The 16,131-nt window shown below is 42.9% G+C and overlaps 1 protein-coding gene across 2 annotated transcripts; it reads right to left on the reverse strand.

The window, feature by feature from the left end:
• Positions 1–1,468: 1,468 nt before the first annotated feature.
• Positions 1,469–12,867, reverse strand: mntb (MAX network transcriptional repressor b). Of its 2 annotated transcripts, none has more exons than XM_026328183.2 (6): positions 12,271–12,867; positions 7,683–8,262; positions 7,512–7,553; positions 7,165–7,285; positions 3,159–3,351; positions 1,469–2,992 (listed from the first exon to the last, which is right to left on the reverse strand). In XM_026328183.2, exons 1-6 carry the CDS (start codon positions 12,341–12,343, stop codon positions 2,190–2,192), a joined length of 1,812 nt encoding a protein of 603 aa, XP_026183968.1. In that variant the 5' UTR covers positions 12,344–12,867; the 3' UTR covers positions 1,469–2,189. The 2 variants fall into 2 exon arrangements, with proteins under 2 accessions (XP_026183968.1, XP_026183969.1); XM_026328184.2 differs by having other exon boundaries at positions 7,165–7,276; positions 12,271–12,866.
• Positions 12,868–16,131: the final 3,264 nt, after the last annotated feature.

A 16,131-nucleotide genomic window follows, 5' to 3' on the forward strand; every position in this document is an offset into this window, starting at 1 on the left:
AAAGTGTACAGGCGATATATAACTTAAAACTTTCTCCATAGGGAAAACATATTTTTATATTCATATATAATATCAATGTAGCATGAGGTCCAAGATTCTGCCCATGTTATACAGTATTGTACATGGTCCCAAAAAAACAAACAAACATAATAACAAAACATTTTAACAATGGAAACTAAACAGCAATCTACATGCAAAAAAAAAAAAGAAAAACAAAAGAAACGAGCACTTAAAATTTAAGATACATACACTCATATGCCGAAACATGCATACAATCACAAATTTACAAAACTTTCATACGTACATACAAATATTACAAACCTTAAATTGAATATTAGACATTATTATATTATTAGGAAAAGAGCAACAACTTTTTTTGTTTTTTTCTTTTTCCACTGTATGTCTCAGTCCAACTAACAAAATGAAAAATTTAAAAACATTTTAAAAAAAACCCAAAAAAACCATTATGACAGTAAATCTCTGTCTCTTCCATTCACTCAATGTCTACGTGTTTTGCCAGAGTTGTCACAGTGTTCAGGAAAACTGAGTATAGGCACACACAACAGCACCCAAACAGGCTCATACTATAAATCACCTCTGTGTAAAAAAAATAGCTTGCTTGCTTCACATTCACACTCCATCATGCACCAGGCAAAGTTTATAACCGAAGAACAGAGCCATGCTACAGGAACAGTAGGATTAACTATAGTACAGAATATAAAACATACTGCATACAGTCACGTATATAGACAACATACGGAAACAGCAGAAGAAGCAGGGAGCAGATCCACGCAACACGGACTACATACACATCCACTGACGGGAGGTTTAATGGTGTGACATGTATAGGCTGGCAACAAGGCTGTGAAGCCAGGAACCTTTTGAGCAAGTACACAACAGACACATACACACAAAAAGTGGGCGTCAACACATTTTCCACTTTAAATTCATTTTCTGACCTGGTGGATTTAATAAACAGCAAAGGGATCTTAGGTTTTTCCAGTCTTTTTTTTTATAATATTTTGTGCTATATTCAAACTATTCCAAGAAATATCCCCCCCCCCCTCCCCCAAAAAAATCTTGACTCAAGATCAGCTTTTATGGAGCTTTCATCACAATCTTCTCATAAAGTTCCATACTTTAGGTAAAAAACTTCAGGAAGGGTTATTTAATAAAAATTAATAATTTTTGTGGAACTGTTTTTTACAAGCAACAGTGAACTTTACCACTCAACACACAAGATTTTATGCAGGAACTTTATGTTGATCCATAAATGTTGTGTGTAATATCAGTATGAAGCAGCAGAGGGAGCTGTTGCATTAGAGTGAAGAGGATGTAAACGTGGAAAACATCATCCACAGCAGGAAACCTGTCACTGAATGTTCTGAGAGCAGTCGGTGGTTGTACAGGATGTCGACATCTTTCCCTGGGATCATCTTTCAAATTAAAATCACCACACACATTTCAGTCATTTGCGATGCAGATTCTTATTCAGTATGATGCGTGACAATGTAAATACACACCAATATTGCTGGAATGACTCTGGCTGGTTTCCTGAGCACTTATACAGCATCTTAGCCTCAAACTGAGCACAGAGACGTGATGGGAATCAGTGTCCTCAAATGACAAGTCTGAAATGAGTAACCTCGTATCCAGACCAGGTAGAATACTGAGCTCCCCTTCTGCTCTCAGACACAACAGAGACATTATTCCACCACAATGTCTAACACGACGTTATGATTACATTAACATGGAACGGGTACAAATTGCGTTACCATGACAACAGCCCGATGACAAACAACTCTCGCTCTCATGTGTTTCCCCTCAATGCATGAGTGAATAGTTAAGTTAAATCCTTGATGCCTGAGTGTGAGCTGAGCTTATTATGTTAGTGCTTCTGGTTGTACAGGAAGGAGAGAAGGAAGGAAGAAGGAAAGGACGGAAGGTAACGCCGAGTTCCTGCCTTTGCTGCGAAGGCAAATGTCACAGTCTCATTTTCACAGACAATGGCCCGACCTCCTGACTCTGCTTTAATGTTATTGTTCACAAACAGAGTTGTGACCAAACTATCTCTGGAGATATTGATCACAAGTTGTTCAAGTTGATCTTCTTTTGTATATGTGTCTGAGGGGAAAATGTCATTCAGAAGTTCTGAATCTTTCTCTCCTCCTGCTCCTTTCTTCACTCTTTCAGGCCAGTTTGAGAGTGCTGACAGGGAAGGTGGGGACTGTAACCATGGTGACAGGGTTGAGGACAGTTGCCTGTCCAACCAGCTGGGGGTGGGGGGCCAGCACTGCTGTGGGTTTCCCAAGCGACGGACTCCCTTGTCCTCCCACGGCCGCACTGTTCACCTGGGCTCCAGAGTTGGCTTGAGGATTAGACTGGACGTGCGGAAGTGTGTGATGGGTGAACGTGTGAGTGATGTGGCCCACCACAGTGGGCTGGGAGACAGACACGCCCTGGGGGTAAAGAGTCGGAAGGTGTGATGGCAAAGGAGCTCCCAGGTGAGCTACTGGGTGGACGGTGATGTGTCCAATGGGCTGGGCGGTTATTGGCTGGTGAGTGGCGGTGGCAGCTGAAGCCGCTGTGATTGGCTGAGGGTTAGAAATGGGGCCAGGTGATGGAGCAATGTGCGTTAGGTGCTTGTGATTAGCAGGTAGAGCATGATTAACTGCCTGGATGACTGAAGGATGAGAGACAGCGGCGTGAGCGATGACAGTGGGCTGGACCTGTACAGCAGGGGGCTGTATGGGATGGGCCGAGGGTGCAGAGGGTGGGCCTGGGGCTGGAGCGATGGTTTGAGGGGCAGCAGGAGCAGAAGAAGGTGTGGTCAGGACTCCAGAAAGGGGCAAGGTGGTGTGCTGGATTGACAGGTGAGGAGTGAGGAGTTGTTGGGCCTGTAAGATGGTGGGAGTTGTTTTGGGCAGGGTCGCAGGAGCAGGAGGAGCGCTTACATCCTCGTCCATATCCTGCTCAAAGTTGTCTTCTCCTTCTGTGAGCAAGAGAGGAAACTGTTAGTCTTCATTATGCCATTATGTATGTACACTTTACATTTATGTAACCTTATAGTCCACTGAGCGACTAGAGGCTGCCTCTGCCTCTCCTGCTATACAAAAATATACATTTATCTGTCGTTGCACTGCAGCTCATCCCTGTACCTGAGGCGGTGGATGTGGAGGCCTGGTCATCCTCTGGCTGGATGGTCTGCCGGAGGACTCTGTCGATCTCCATGACATCCATGCTCTGGGTGAGCTCATTTTTCAGCTCGGCCAGACGTTGCTGCGTAGAAATCTTCTCTCGGGCCAAACGCTCCATCTCGTGTTCATACTCCTTCTCTTTCCGCTTCAGAGTCTTCAGGGGACACACAAACAGCAGAGTAAATGGTGGTACAATCATATTCTATAATTTAAAAAAATTTATGTCCCAGAGTTACATACACTGCATATTCTCATAGAAAATAATAAAGCTAAAAACACAAATATGAAAAGATGTCTATTACAAAATTAGTTTTCAGTCAAAGACTGTGAAGGAATTAGAGAAATGATGACCCCTGAAATACTGAAAAACTAGTCAAGTTTAAAAAAAGAAGGAGGAGGTAAAGTGTGAATTACAAGCTGACAAGCGTAGCTCATAAAAAAGGGGGTAAAAGGTCAAATTATTCTTTTTTTAAAAAAGGGGAAAGGGAAACAAAAAAGCTTGTTCTGTCTCTCATTAGACCTTGGCCACTATTTGAGAATAAACATTATAGACATGTTATGAAGCAAGGATTAGTTTTAAAAATCTACAGTTCAAAGAACTGGCATTGCAACAGAAAAAGGAATTAAGGCCAGCTTTATATGTTGGCAGTTCCCACATTTCTCTGAGCTTGCATTAATGAATCACAGGCTTCTTGTGCCCACCCCAGTTACACACACCAGCAGGAAGCCAAGCATGAACATTCAAGCATGTTCACATTGCTTTTGTCTGTGTCATCTATTTAAGTTCCTCCTACTTCCTGGATGTCATTCTTGTTTTTCAAGTGAACAGAGTCAGAGTGGGAGTGAATGTCCTACAGTCTTCTGTTTCCACCAATCACAAAGGTCATCAACATCCCAGCAACTCTGTCGTCACTGGATCACAGTCAGATATGACTCAATAACAGCATAGTGGTGCCAGGCCCTGAGCAGCAATCTGCATATGCGTTTGTAAATTTACAAATGAGATGAAGAAAAACACAGCAGAAGACATAAGTCGAAAGAAAACTTAAGAGCAATAAAAAAAAAGATGGAGCGCAGATTCCACAGCTCCACCACACCATCTCTGTGACCCAGATTCTGTGTGGATCAGCTGACGCATGAACACCAAACAGTCCAACAGGCCAAGAACATTAGCACAGATTACTAAGGAGGATTGAGGGAGAGAGAAGGTACGGGAAGAAAATGCTTTGGTAAAACAGGAAAGTCGGGAAAACAGTCAGCAAACAGTCAAACGTTGGTTGGTTTATGTTTTGAGCAGCTGGTTAATGTCACCACATTACTGGAAACTGAATATTCAGTTGATTTGTTGTAGAGTCAACATAAACTCTAAAAGGCAGAGATGCTGGTGCTACCTGGAAGAAGAAATACCAGAGCAAGGACAGAAAAACAGCATATGGGACACGTGAACCTACTACAGGATGCTCACTTCAGTGAGTAAAGCTGGTTACAGGCACGTGAAGGCCTCACACGCGAACCCATTGTAGAAATTCACAGTACTCTTTGTAACAGCAACGAGTACACACCTGTTGACCTTTTCCATCTCACAACAGCTCCCATCTCTCATCCAATGCCCTGCCCACCATGTGCTTTCAAACATGCAGCCAATTCCCATTATTTGAAAGCATAAGCTTTAAAGAGGTTCTGGATAAGGATGAGAAGATTTTACAAATGACAATACAGGTGCCCTAACAATGCTAAATAATATTAGTGCTTATCTGTGAATGGCAACTTTCAGTCTTTACTAGGTTACAGTCTTTCCAACTGTAGCTTCAACTGCATGTGCACAATCACTGAATACACCTGCTAGACTTCAAGACAAAGCATGACACTACTGACACACATACAATCACACAACCAATAGATGTTCTTCCCTGTCTGAGACTGGCCACACAGAGGGCTGTAACTGCTCATGTTTGTGCGCATGTGCATCCATGAACATCATTTTAAGGTCTCCCCACATGAACACAGACACTGTTAGTCTTGCAGCAAATCACCAAGGAAACAGCTGCCACCCATAACCGTTTCCTTGGCAACCTCATCCCTGAGGATTTGGCTGCTTGAGTAGCAGTTTGTAAAAAACACAAGGAGCCATCTAACTGGGTGATGCATAGAGGTGATTACATATAAGGAGTGATATTACTGGCCGTTTGCCAGTCGAGTGCTTCAGATCACTCCCAGCCCCCACCCCCTCTATACTTCCATCCCACAGTCCCCTTTCCATCGCTCCCTTGACATTCACCCACGTGCCTTATCCCCCTCCTCCTCCACTTTATCTATGCCTCCTTTATCCTTCCTCTTTCAACGTCTGCTCTAATAAAAACACTGCTAATGACTTGAATGATAATAATCTTCCAGATATATTTTCCTTAATCACATATGTATCTGAGTAGACATGTCATCTGAATTTCCAGTAAGAGTTAGTAAAACTGAAAACGAAGCTGTGAAACCTCACATTGTTCCATCATTCATAACCTCTGACAAAAAGACTAATGTAGCCAGAATTCAACTGGTTCAGTCTTTACATCACATACACACTCTCCCATGCAGAAAAACATGGAGGAATGGACTGACTACAGTATCCTGGCCACCTGCTGCCTGTTGCTATGGTTACCAAGTGTTCTGAAGGCAAGAGACAACAGGGTGACACAGGATCAGATGGGTGAAGAGATAAAAAGGGTGATACAGACAATAGTTCTGATAAAACTCCTTTTAAATCTTGATCTGTCTCAATGTTATAACTATGGAAACGCTGCTGCACTGCCACTTCACTGTACTCGCTAACCTCCCTCTCTCTGTAGTCTATAGAGGTGCAGAGCAGATCAGAGTGGGTGAGGTGCGTCATCAGCCTTGTGCTAGCCATGTGCTCAGATCTCACATGGCTCTGGGAGAGGCAGAGAGTGAGGTTTACATAGGGAAAAGTAGCAAATGAGAAGGTGGGAGAAAACAGCGGGGGCGAGTCACTCATCTACAATAAAACCTACTGATTATTGCTCTTGAAATTACATTACAGGCTAGTTTCAGTACTAGTAGCTGCCATTAGTTTTTGTGACTGGTGAATTTCCTGTGTAGATTACTTTTAAAAGATGACAACTTTAAGTAAGCGGTGCAGTATGTGTTTCCTCATCAGCAGCTTGGCTCTGTCTCACATCCCTGTTTTGCTCCCTGAAGACTGCCTAAAATCTCGAAGCCAGTCTTGTTTTGAACAAGTTCTTCCATCTCATGGCCTAATTTAGCTCCTTTCACTGACTCCCCATTGAATATTCCACTGAACTCAAAATCATGAAGCTTCAACTCAACAAAAAAGGAATGACTGCATCTGGCTGCAGGCTGCAATTCACTTCTGTCGCAGAGTAAAAATCCTCCCTCATCTGCTTTAGTAGACTGAGAACGCACCTCTTCAGGCAGTTCCCTCCCCCTCAACGCCCTCAGCTCCATCCCATAAATGCATTATAACTTCTCTACATAACTACAATATCCTACAAACCTTTCTCCATTGTCAAGTTATTTCATTTCTTGGGACAACCAGTTCCTTTTGTGTTTCATACCGCATGACACCACAGAACTACAGGATGGAGTTACACAACATTTCTACTGCGTAAGACTCCAACCAAAATGCTTAATATGCAAACTAATGTTCTCAAGAAAAGCTCCAAGGTTATGAAAAAAATCATTACATTGTATAGACTCAGAAATGATGTACGCATTCACAACTTTATTGTAGGCTGATTAACCATTATTTGGTTGAGACTAAACAACGGCTTAACAGCCAACAAAGCAGGCATTGTACCAGCTACACTGAACCAGTCCGTGCTGTTCCCACAACTGAACCAATCGATTCAAGACTGGAGAAAGATGAAGAAACAACCGGTGACCAAAACAAAGTGTTGGACCTCACCGTTATATTAAGGCTTACAGTTGCGTTACATACCTGTATGTAACGCAAAGCACTGCGGAGAACGCTAAGATTGGAGGTTTTCTTCTCATCAACATTGGGAACATTCTTCTTCAGTGTCTCAAAACACTCTTTGAGGTGCGCTCGCCTGTAGGACCAACAGTCAAAAACGAGAGAGTAAAACCTATTATTATTAGTAAATCTGTCATTTTCTTGAAAGGCTAACCAAGTTCAGGAAGTGCCCTGAATTTATATATATATTATATAATATATATATATAAAACTCTTCTGTAACACACCTCGTACACACAAAAATGTGTGACTGTCAAACTAAAAAAACGTTAATACCAACCACAACAATGCTTCACATTATTGAGACTAACCTGTTCTTCTCCAGTTTATTATGCACCTCTCTAGTCCCCGCTCTGCAAACAAACAAACAAAAAAAAAAAAAATCAAATACAACCATATTCTCATCTACACTCTTGTACCAACACACACACACACACACGCGCACGCACACACGCACGCGCCCGCACACACACTAAACTGACCCTCCTGGTCTCCTCTTCCCTTCCATCCCCTTCATGTCCTCCATTGTGACTCCATTCGGTCGTGGCTGAGACGTGAGTGGAGCTTGATGGGGAACCAGTGCATGCTGAGTGCTGGAGCCATTAGTGTTGATTGAAGGTGGGTACTGAATCTGAACCTGAGGCTGTGATTGGTTGGGCTTTGCACCAATCAACTGCTGAACAGGCTCTACCTTGATCTGGGAGGCACACAACAGGTGATGCGAGGCTGGCTGCTGGTGCTGCTGTTGTGGAGGAGGGGAGGTGTTCGTGACTGGTGGGACGCTGTTGAGTGACGTTGCCGCTGCAGCGATTGGCGTTGTAAGTGGAAGGGGCGGGACTGAGGGTGTCGCAGTAACAACTGGGACCATTGGGATGACGGCAATGGGGACTTGTGGAGGTGGGAGGGATGGGGGTGGAGGGGCAGGAGGGTGATGCGACTGCTGCTGGTGAGTGTCATCACCCCAAGTAATGTGGTTGGTTCTGACTGGTGGAGAGGTCACAAGCTCCACACACATCGACTCCGACTCCCTTTTGATGAGCTTCTCTTTGCGCTGCTCTTCCTCTGTAAGAGGTAGGAAATTTAATTTCATTTACCAAAGCAAATCCCACTGAGGTTAGCAATCTTAGCAATATTCAAGTGAAAACCTGGAAAAGATGGCAAGTTTCAAACAGGATAACACAACATTAAACACACAAACAAACAACACTGAAACCAAATAAAGTATGAAAGAACGAAGTAAGTTAAAAAACGCTTTATTAAAAAGGCTAAAAAACAAGAACAGACAATTAGTAAAGAAATCAGATTTTATGACAGCCTTAAATAGACTAGAATATCAAGTTCATTAACTTAAATTCACAGGGTACATTACTTCAAGTAATTAGAGAAGAAAACATAAAAGTTTTTTTTTCCCCCCATCTGTCTGCTAGAGAAACAGAGATAGTGACAGCCAGCCCACTTTGCAGTACAGGGGACAATGATAAGTTAACGGCTCTAGCTAATCATAATGCACTGTGATAAACATTCACATATAAAAAGCCTCCTTCTTCACAAGGTTGTTGCTTAAAAGACAAGACATTCATCAAGCCACACAACAAGATATTTATAATAAATACCATCTGTTTTCTTCCTGCCAGTCACAATGTCAGCAGTACCTGTTTATTTCATCAACCCAAAAATAACACTAACTTGGTTTTGTCTACATTCATTAGGAGCTTGAATTCTATGAACTGTGGCTATAAAACATTCAACAAAAACTAAAAAAGGAGTGAAAAAAAAAAATTATGAATAAGATCAAAGACATTAGAATGACAGAATAATAACGACTGTGAAAGGAGAAAATCATTAATTAAACTAATATATCAACACAAGTTAGCTGCAGGTAAGCTTAGGTGTTTCACTATAGTGTTTCATTCTGTCAGAGCTGATGTCACTTTGAACGGTCAACAATCTCAACACTACGTGCACACAGACAAAAAAATGATGTCATCGGGGATTCAGATAGCTGGGAGGAGTAAAAGAACAACAGAAATTGTGTCTGCATCCGTTTTTGGCTAGAGAGAGCCCCCCTCCCCGTCTCTGTGCAGTCCAGCACAGAGCATGCTTCCATCTCTGGGTTACGTCAGGTCCGTCTGGCCAGCAGCAGTGGACTGTCGTCAAGGAGCCACTGAGCTGGATCAATCAGACTTAACACGATGACAACATATAAGCGAGCATGTAACACACACAAAATCAAAAAATAAATTTAAAAAAAAAAAGGAATCGCACTGTAGGACAGGAGTGTTCCCACGCTGCGGAGACACACACAGACACAAGCACATATGCACGCTCAATGATACGAATGAGTAGTTACAGCACACCGCAGCACGCAGATTCAAAGCAATGTGGAAAGCCCTCAGTTACCATGGAAACAGCAACATTAGAAACAGAAGATCCCAGGGATTCCTCAAACCTGCACAACGCCAACACACGGCCCTGCCTTCAGCACCATTATAAAACAAAAACAGAAATACCACATGCCAACATGCCTGGCTGCGTGTTAAGTAACACTTTCATCTCTTCTCTACATGAGACTGACAACACCTGATGACGTCATTTCATTTCACCAGGGGCAATGGTTCACCTGCACAACAAAATGGTTTCTCTGCACTTTTGGCAAGTCCTTTTTAATTTGAATCTCTGGGATTACACAACAATCCAACTACATACTATTAATAGTGCAACCTTGGAGTTACAGTGTGATTACTCAATTATTCATATGCTCACATTTCTTCTAAACTCCAGCAGAGCTGTGGAGGACAGGGTGGGACAGGACCTTATATCTAGATCTGGAAAGATCAGACGTGGTTGATTAATTGAAATTAATCTATAATATAATACTATGACGTACAATATCTCACCTGCTGATCAATTACATTTTGGTAATAATTCAATTGCGTCAGTCATTTTCATCATTCTGTGGTTTCAGATCCTCCAGTGTGAAGGTTTTATTCTCGTTTCTGTCATGTATGATAACCAGCTGAATATTATTAGACTAGTCATTAGCTGCAGCCTTATCATTCCAGAAATTTCTGTCATCAACGTTCTAGGACAGCTATAATTAAAAATTAACATCATTAATAATAGTTATTAAATGACAGTTTCTACTTTACAGCTATGAACAGCTCCAGTAACATATAAAAACACCATCACTACTGCTTTGGACATCAGTTTGATCTTGCATATAGTTGCCTCAAGGTGATATAACAATGACACTGGAAAATATGCTTTATAATATGCAGGACTAAAGACTGTCCTCGTTATGGGCCCATCTGAATATTATTTTATATTATTATTTTTCCTATTAATTAGTTTGTCTTTGATGTTTGCCACTTTCCAAGGTGATGTTTTCAGATGCCAAAACGTAAAGTTATTCCATTTGCTGTCATAGATGACAAAGAAAAGCATTCAGTCCTTGTATGTCAGACGCCTCAAACTGTAAACTGTTAGCTTTTGGCATAAAAATGCCTGAAATGAACATTTAATTATCAAAATTAATTAAATTGCCTAGTTATTGCAGCTCCAGTGATATACCATGTTTTCAACCACACTGTTAAAATGATGCACTGGTGTCACTTAGGAGTAAAAATGCAGTTGCAAAACTGGACAGCCTGTTCCTTTTTTCTGTCTGCTAATATGACACACAAAAAAGAGTGCAAACAGCAGCCGTAAAAATAATCCGTGACGTGCGGACATGGACACTGACATATTTTATTATACTCCAACTTATTTTTATAGCTTCACTACCACAATCCACACATACACAGCACACACCCTACTCCATTGTCAAGTGCACACAAACTTAAATTACATAACTTTTGCATTGAGAGCACTGTGTTGGTGGAGGGGGGTGAGCAGGGAGGTTTGCCCTACTTACCCCCCTCCCCACCTCTCCCTGACCCGCCACTGTCAGGAACCTGAATGAGAAGGGCGGGTACAAGTGTGTGCGTGCGTGCGTGCGTGCATATGTGTGTGTGTAGGTGTGTATCTAGGAAAGGAGGGGGAATTGTGTGCACGTGGTCGTTGTGGGCGGATCCTAGCACGCGGTAGGGTAAGTATGCGGGGGAAGGGGGTTTGATTTGTCTGACACGTCATCAGAGGGGAGAAACACAAAAAGCAACCCCCTCCCCTCTCTCTCTCTCTCTCTCTCTATTTCCAATAGTCAGTGATCATTATGTATATTGATAGGTCATCGGTTTCAAATAAATCCTATAAACACAGACACAATATTTTATATGCTCGCGCGAACATATACAAATGAGACGGGGTAAAAGCGCGTGAGGGCCCGCCCCAGTGTGTGTCATGAGATAGCTGAGCAATGTCAGGGTATTATGTAAAGAGCTGCCTCTGCTCGCCACCGCCCTGCCGGTGCTCGACGGGCAAAAAAGAAAACTAGGGCAAATCGATTCTGAAAGGGCTCTTTTATAACCGATACCTGTCCAGTCCTGTGGAAAATAACTCCCCTCATCGCCTGTTTTTACAGCTGTGTTCAGCTTTTACCTCCATGTCCCGCAAAGTGCACACGCTATTATTAGCATTACAAAGATACAAAACATGAATAGACTGCGGTTAATGACAGGAACTCCTCTGCTGTATCTCTCTCACACACACAGACTCACACGCACGGTGAGTCACTAGATCACACACACACACATATATATATACACACACACACACACATACATACATACATACATACACACCGAGAGCGCGCAAAGTAGTTCGGAAAAACAAGTCTGATCGTTTCCGTGTAAAGTGCAGACCACTGTGTGCAATAATGATCCACCGGGGAAATGCTGATAGTTTGCAGTGACTTCAGTCTCTTTTTGGCACGAACCCAGGCCGATAAACAAAAACTACAAACGCTTCCGTTCCTCTCAGGCGGGTCGGTTAAAAATGCAACACCAGCCGTTGATAGAAACGGGATAAGGTCCCCCCCCTCTCCAAAGAAAAGGCCAGTTTAGGGTTTAGTACACAGTGTTATTTGGTGACATGTATGTCCAGCACGATGGACCAGTCTGCTGTTCAACTTACCACGTGCGATCTGTTGTTGCTGGGCTTGCCATTCCAGATATCTGGCCGCCTCCAGAAGTGTATCGATGCTCATTGCGCGTAACGTTAAACCCTCACGGCAGGCGACCCGGTGGCCCGGGACGAAGGAGGAAAAAGACCGAGGGGTTGGTAGAGTCCAGCTAGGAATTGCCGTGTGCACGGTTCACACCTGCAGGCCGGGAGGTTTTCGTCCCCGGTGTTTTTCTTGGAAGCAGACGGGGATTTTTTAATCCAGGCGAACGGAAAGTAGATCCTCGCATACGTAAAAATAGGATTGCAACAAGATGGCGATGCGAGCACTGGAATACACACAACAAGGCGAGTCGTGTTCTCGTTAAGACCCGCCCCTGCCGGATTCCTGGCCTGCCCTGTTACTACGGCCTCCGACAAAACCCGGAGACCGCACCACTCCTTGCTCCTCCGCGCGGGGTCTCTCAGCGACCGTTAGCCCCTACATGCCACAACACTTCACTTCATTTGACATTACAGAGACTGAAAAACCTGTCTAAAACCTCCTGGAACCAAACGGGCTCACGGTTTAGTCGCGTATCTCTGTGGGATCCGGGAAAAGGACATTCTCGTTGCTCGTACTCGTCCCCCGTGTTTTCGTTCCCGCCGCTGGCCCGCAGCGCATGAAGACCTATCGGGCGCCAGCGGACCAATCAGCGCTCAAAACAACAAGGCATGGTGCTGGTCCACATGGGCACCCGCCCGGCCCGAGCGCGGCTCATTTGCATGGCGAGAGCGTGACTGGCCACCCTGTCTCGAGATCAGAGCTGTCGATCACACGGCGAAGGGCGGGGCTTAGCAGCATTTATGCGCGAGTACTGAGGAGCTGAAAGAAGTGTAGTATTACTGCTAATATTCATTATGTTGATCTTTAAGGATGTGTTTTGTACCACAGATACTACAGCCTTACAGTTCAAATGGTGAGTGGGGTAATGACAAGAAAATGATTTTGTGTATAGAAATCTCTGGTATGTTAGAAGCATAGATTAACATTTAGATCAGCAACTGTTATGTGAAATAGGCTACTGCAATTTACAAAACACAAATGTTTTGTTTCTTATAAAACTAAACTAGGATGTTGCTGGGACTAAAACTAAAAGTAAATAGGGAAGTTAATTGTCACGTCACATTCCCATAGAATAAAATACTTATTACTTATAGCTTTTTTTATACATCTAAGCCCACTATAGACAGTTTACTGATTTCTTTCATCCCACTGTTCCTGTGTCCCATTCTGAAAAAAGACTTTGTGATATATAGCATAACAAGGATTTCCTCTGTAACTACTTCCCATTTGGTATAGTCCATCTATGTCCTAGTCTACTTCCTTCAATGATTATTGTGTATTGTAACAGCAGTGGTTGTTCATGTTATGGTAATATGCCCTTATCTCCTCTGAAATTTTCTTATTTAAATTATTTTCGTGTTGCCTACAAAGCAAATTGAGAGCCGCTGTACTGGAGTCAAATTCCTTGTGTGTCCAACATATTTGGCCAAGACCTAAAGGAAAAAATAAATCTTATTTTGGTGTTATGATTACTGCTTTATGTTACAATAGTGTGTTTATCTATATCTTGTAATCGTCTATATGTATGTACTGTTTGTTGCATGGCAACAGTGTTTGATTGGACACCCCTCAGTCGTATATATATCCTCCCCTACATCGACGGGTGTGACAGTTTAGGCCAATCATAACAGCAACTCAGAATAACTTAAAAACCTTCTCCATGCAATGTGCCCTGCCCTGCACATACAAACCTGCTAACACCATTACTATTTAGACGGACAGGCCACAAATGAATTTGCCAAAAAAAAAAAAACAAAACCCCAAAACAGTGATAGAAACAAATGCAGTTGAGTGTATGTATGTGTGGGGGAGGGAGTCATTTTGCAACAGGCTGAGATACAATGACAGCATTTATGAGAGAATATGAATGAAGCAGAAAAGGAGGAGGAGGGAGAGAACAGGAGAGAGAACTGCAGCACATGGTAAGCACATGAGCTGCATGAAAAAAAAAGTCTATCAGAATGTATGCATATAGAGGGAAACGGAAAAGGAGGAACCAAAGGACGTGGTGGGGGTGACTAGGAGAGACAGAGAGGGTGGGAGGGTTGTGAGGCAGGGACAGGCTGACCCAGTTAGAAGTGCTGCATCACTGGGGGATCTACACAGCAGAGAAAGAAAGGAAGAAATGCAACACAGAAGACTTCAACAAACATTTAGCGAAGAATCATGAGGGAAAAATGAAAAGGGGTATTGTAATTGTTTGGCTGTTTTCTTTTATTCCATATGATTAATGTGTAAAAGGCTAAAACCACATCTATAACCCTACAACTCTAATTACAACTTAGTCCTACAAACAGTGTACTGTACATACAATGTCTTCACTTTGAAACTTTTCCTATTGCAACAAATTCACATAAATGGTTCTCCTCTGGTTCCTCTTCTAACACATTACATCTCCAGGTTTCTTATCTTTTCCCTGACGTTCACGTGACCACTGCTGCCTTGTACACAGTGAAGGAAGCAGCTTTTTTGCTTCTGACCTAGGCCTCTCAATACATGCTACCACTAGAGAGCGCCACATTCCTTATCCACCGCTGTTCCATACCTCCCCATCATCCTCCTCAAGCTTTGCAGGGATTAGAAGGCTCAGTGTAAACTACCGTGAGATGAGACCTGTGTAATGACTCAGACCCTGCAGCTGCCAGTAAATTTAACTGTATGAAAACGTTCACTCCTTTGTGAGAAAATCAATGCTGCTACTGACGCAGGTCTCTTTCACACACGAACCTTGAAACTTCTTCACATTTTCTTATCATGCCATCTTCTCTGAAGCAGTGCTCTGATTTTCTCTTTGCTACATAAATCTGTCTTAATGGTTCTGTCAGAAAAAGAGAGAAGTGGGTGGCCACGACACATTAATATAAAAAACTGAATTTTGAATTCTTTAGCTTGCATGGAAGTCCGCAGAAGACACGAGTGTGGTGGCAGGCAGATGTAGGCCAGATTTTCTACTCCAGTGCCTCCGATGCAAATGTTTCTCGGTGGAAACAGAACTCTCAGACTGAGATGGGTTGAGGGACCATTAAAGAACTTCTCTGTGCATACACCTACCTCACCAGCTTCAGTTCATCATCCTGTGTTCGTACTACCAAAATGTCCTTTTTATGATATGAACATTGTGCTTTAACCACTTTCCTTCTTGCTATCAGCATTCGCCCTTGCACTCAGACCTGCAGGACAGCAAGGTGTGGCGCTCACACACTTACCATCCTGGTAACTGTTGCCAGGTTACTGCAGAGCACAGAGAAAGAGTAATAGCTGTGTGGGTGAGTGAGCAGGTGTGTGTGAGCGCAGAGGTAGGCTGGGGTACTGTACATAATTAATAAGGGGGTCTGAACTGTCCCTGCTGCTTCCCAATGTCTCTGCCTCTCAGTGTCAATGGGCTGTGCCTGAAGAATAAATGTTAGAAGTTATTTTACTGTTTGATCCTCATCACACTTATCACGTCATCCGAAGGTCTTAGTATGACACCTTCCCCACATATTTCATTTAAAAAACTACTAGGTCAGGACTGATTGCTTCCCTTTTTATCCAATAGTCTGACTGCTGCTCAGATGGATGTGGCCTAAAGATGCAAGACCATAGTGTAGCACCAGGGCCTGATACTTCAACATAAATCTTTTTTCCAGTCTAGAGCAGCAGCCTTTAAGCTTTTGTCTAGTGGCCCATTTCATTAAAATCACTCAGAATTCTTTATTAAAATTACTATTTGATTTCATGGCTATGGGCTGTCATTGGTCTCCAGTGCCCCACAATATTTTCCTGAT

Source organism: Mastacembelus armatus, chromosome 14, assembly GCF_900324485.2.
Source record: "Mastacembelus armatus chromosome 14, fMasArm1.2, whole genome shotgun sequence".
Taxonomy (NCBI): Eukaryota; Metazoa; Chordata; class Actinopteri; order Synbranchiformes; family Mastacembelidae; genus Mastacembelus; species Mastacembelus armatus.

Coding starts and splice junctions, on each gene's coding strand:
- mntb (XM_026328183.2), bottom strand. CDS start 12,343: ATGAGCATCGATACACTTCTGGAGGCGGCCAGATATCTGGAATGGCAA. Junction 7,554..7,682: donor GGGAAGAGGAGACCAGGAGG/GTCAGTTTAGTG, acceptor GTTTGTTTGCAG/AGCGGGGACTAGAGAGGTGC. Junction 7,286..7,511: donor AATAAACTGGAGAAGAACAG/GTTAGTCTCAAT, acceptor TTTTGACTGTTG/GTCCTACAGGCGAGCGCACC.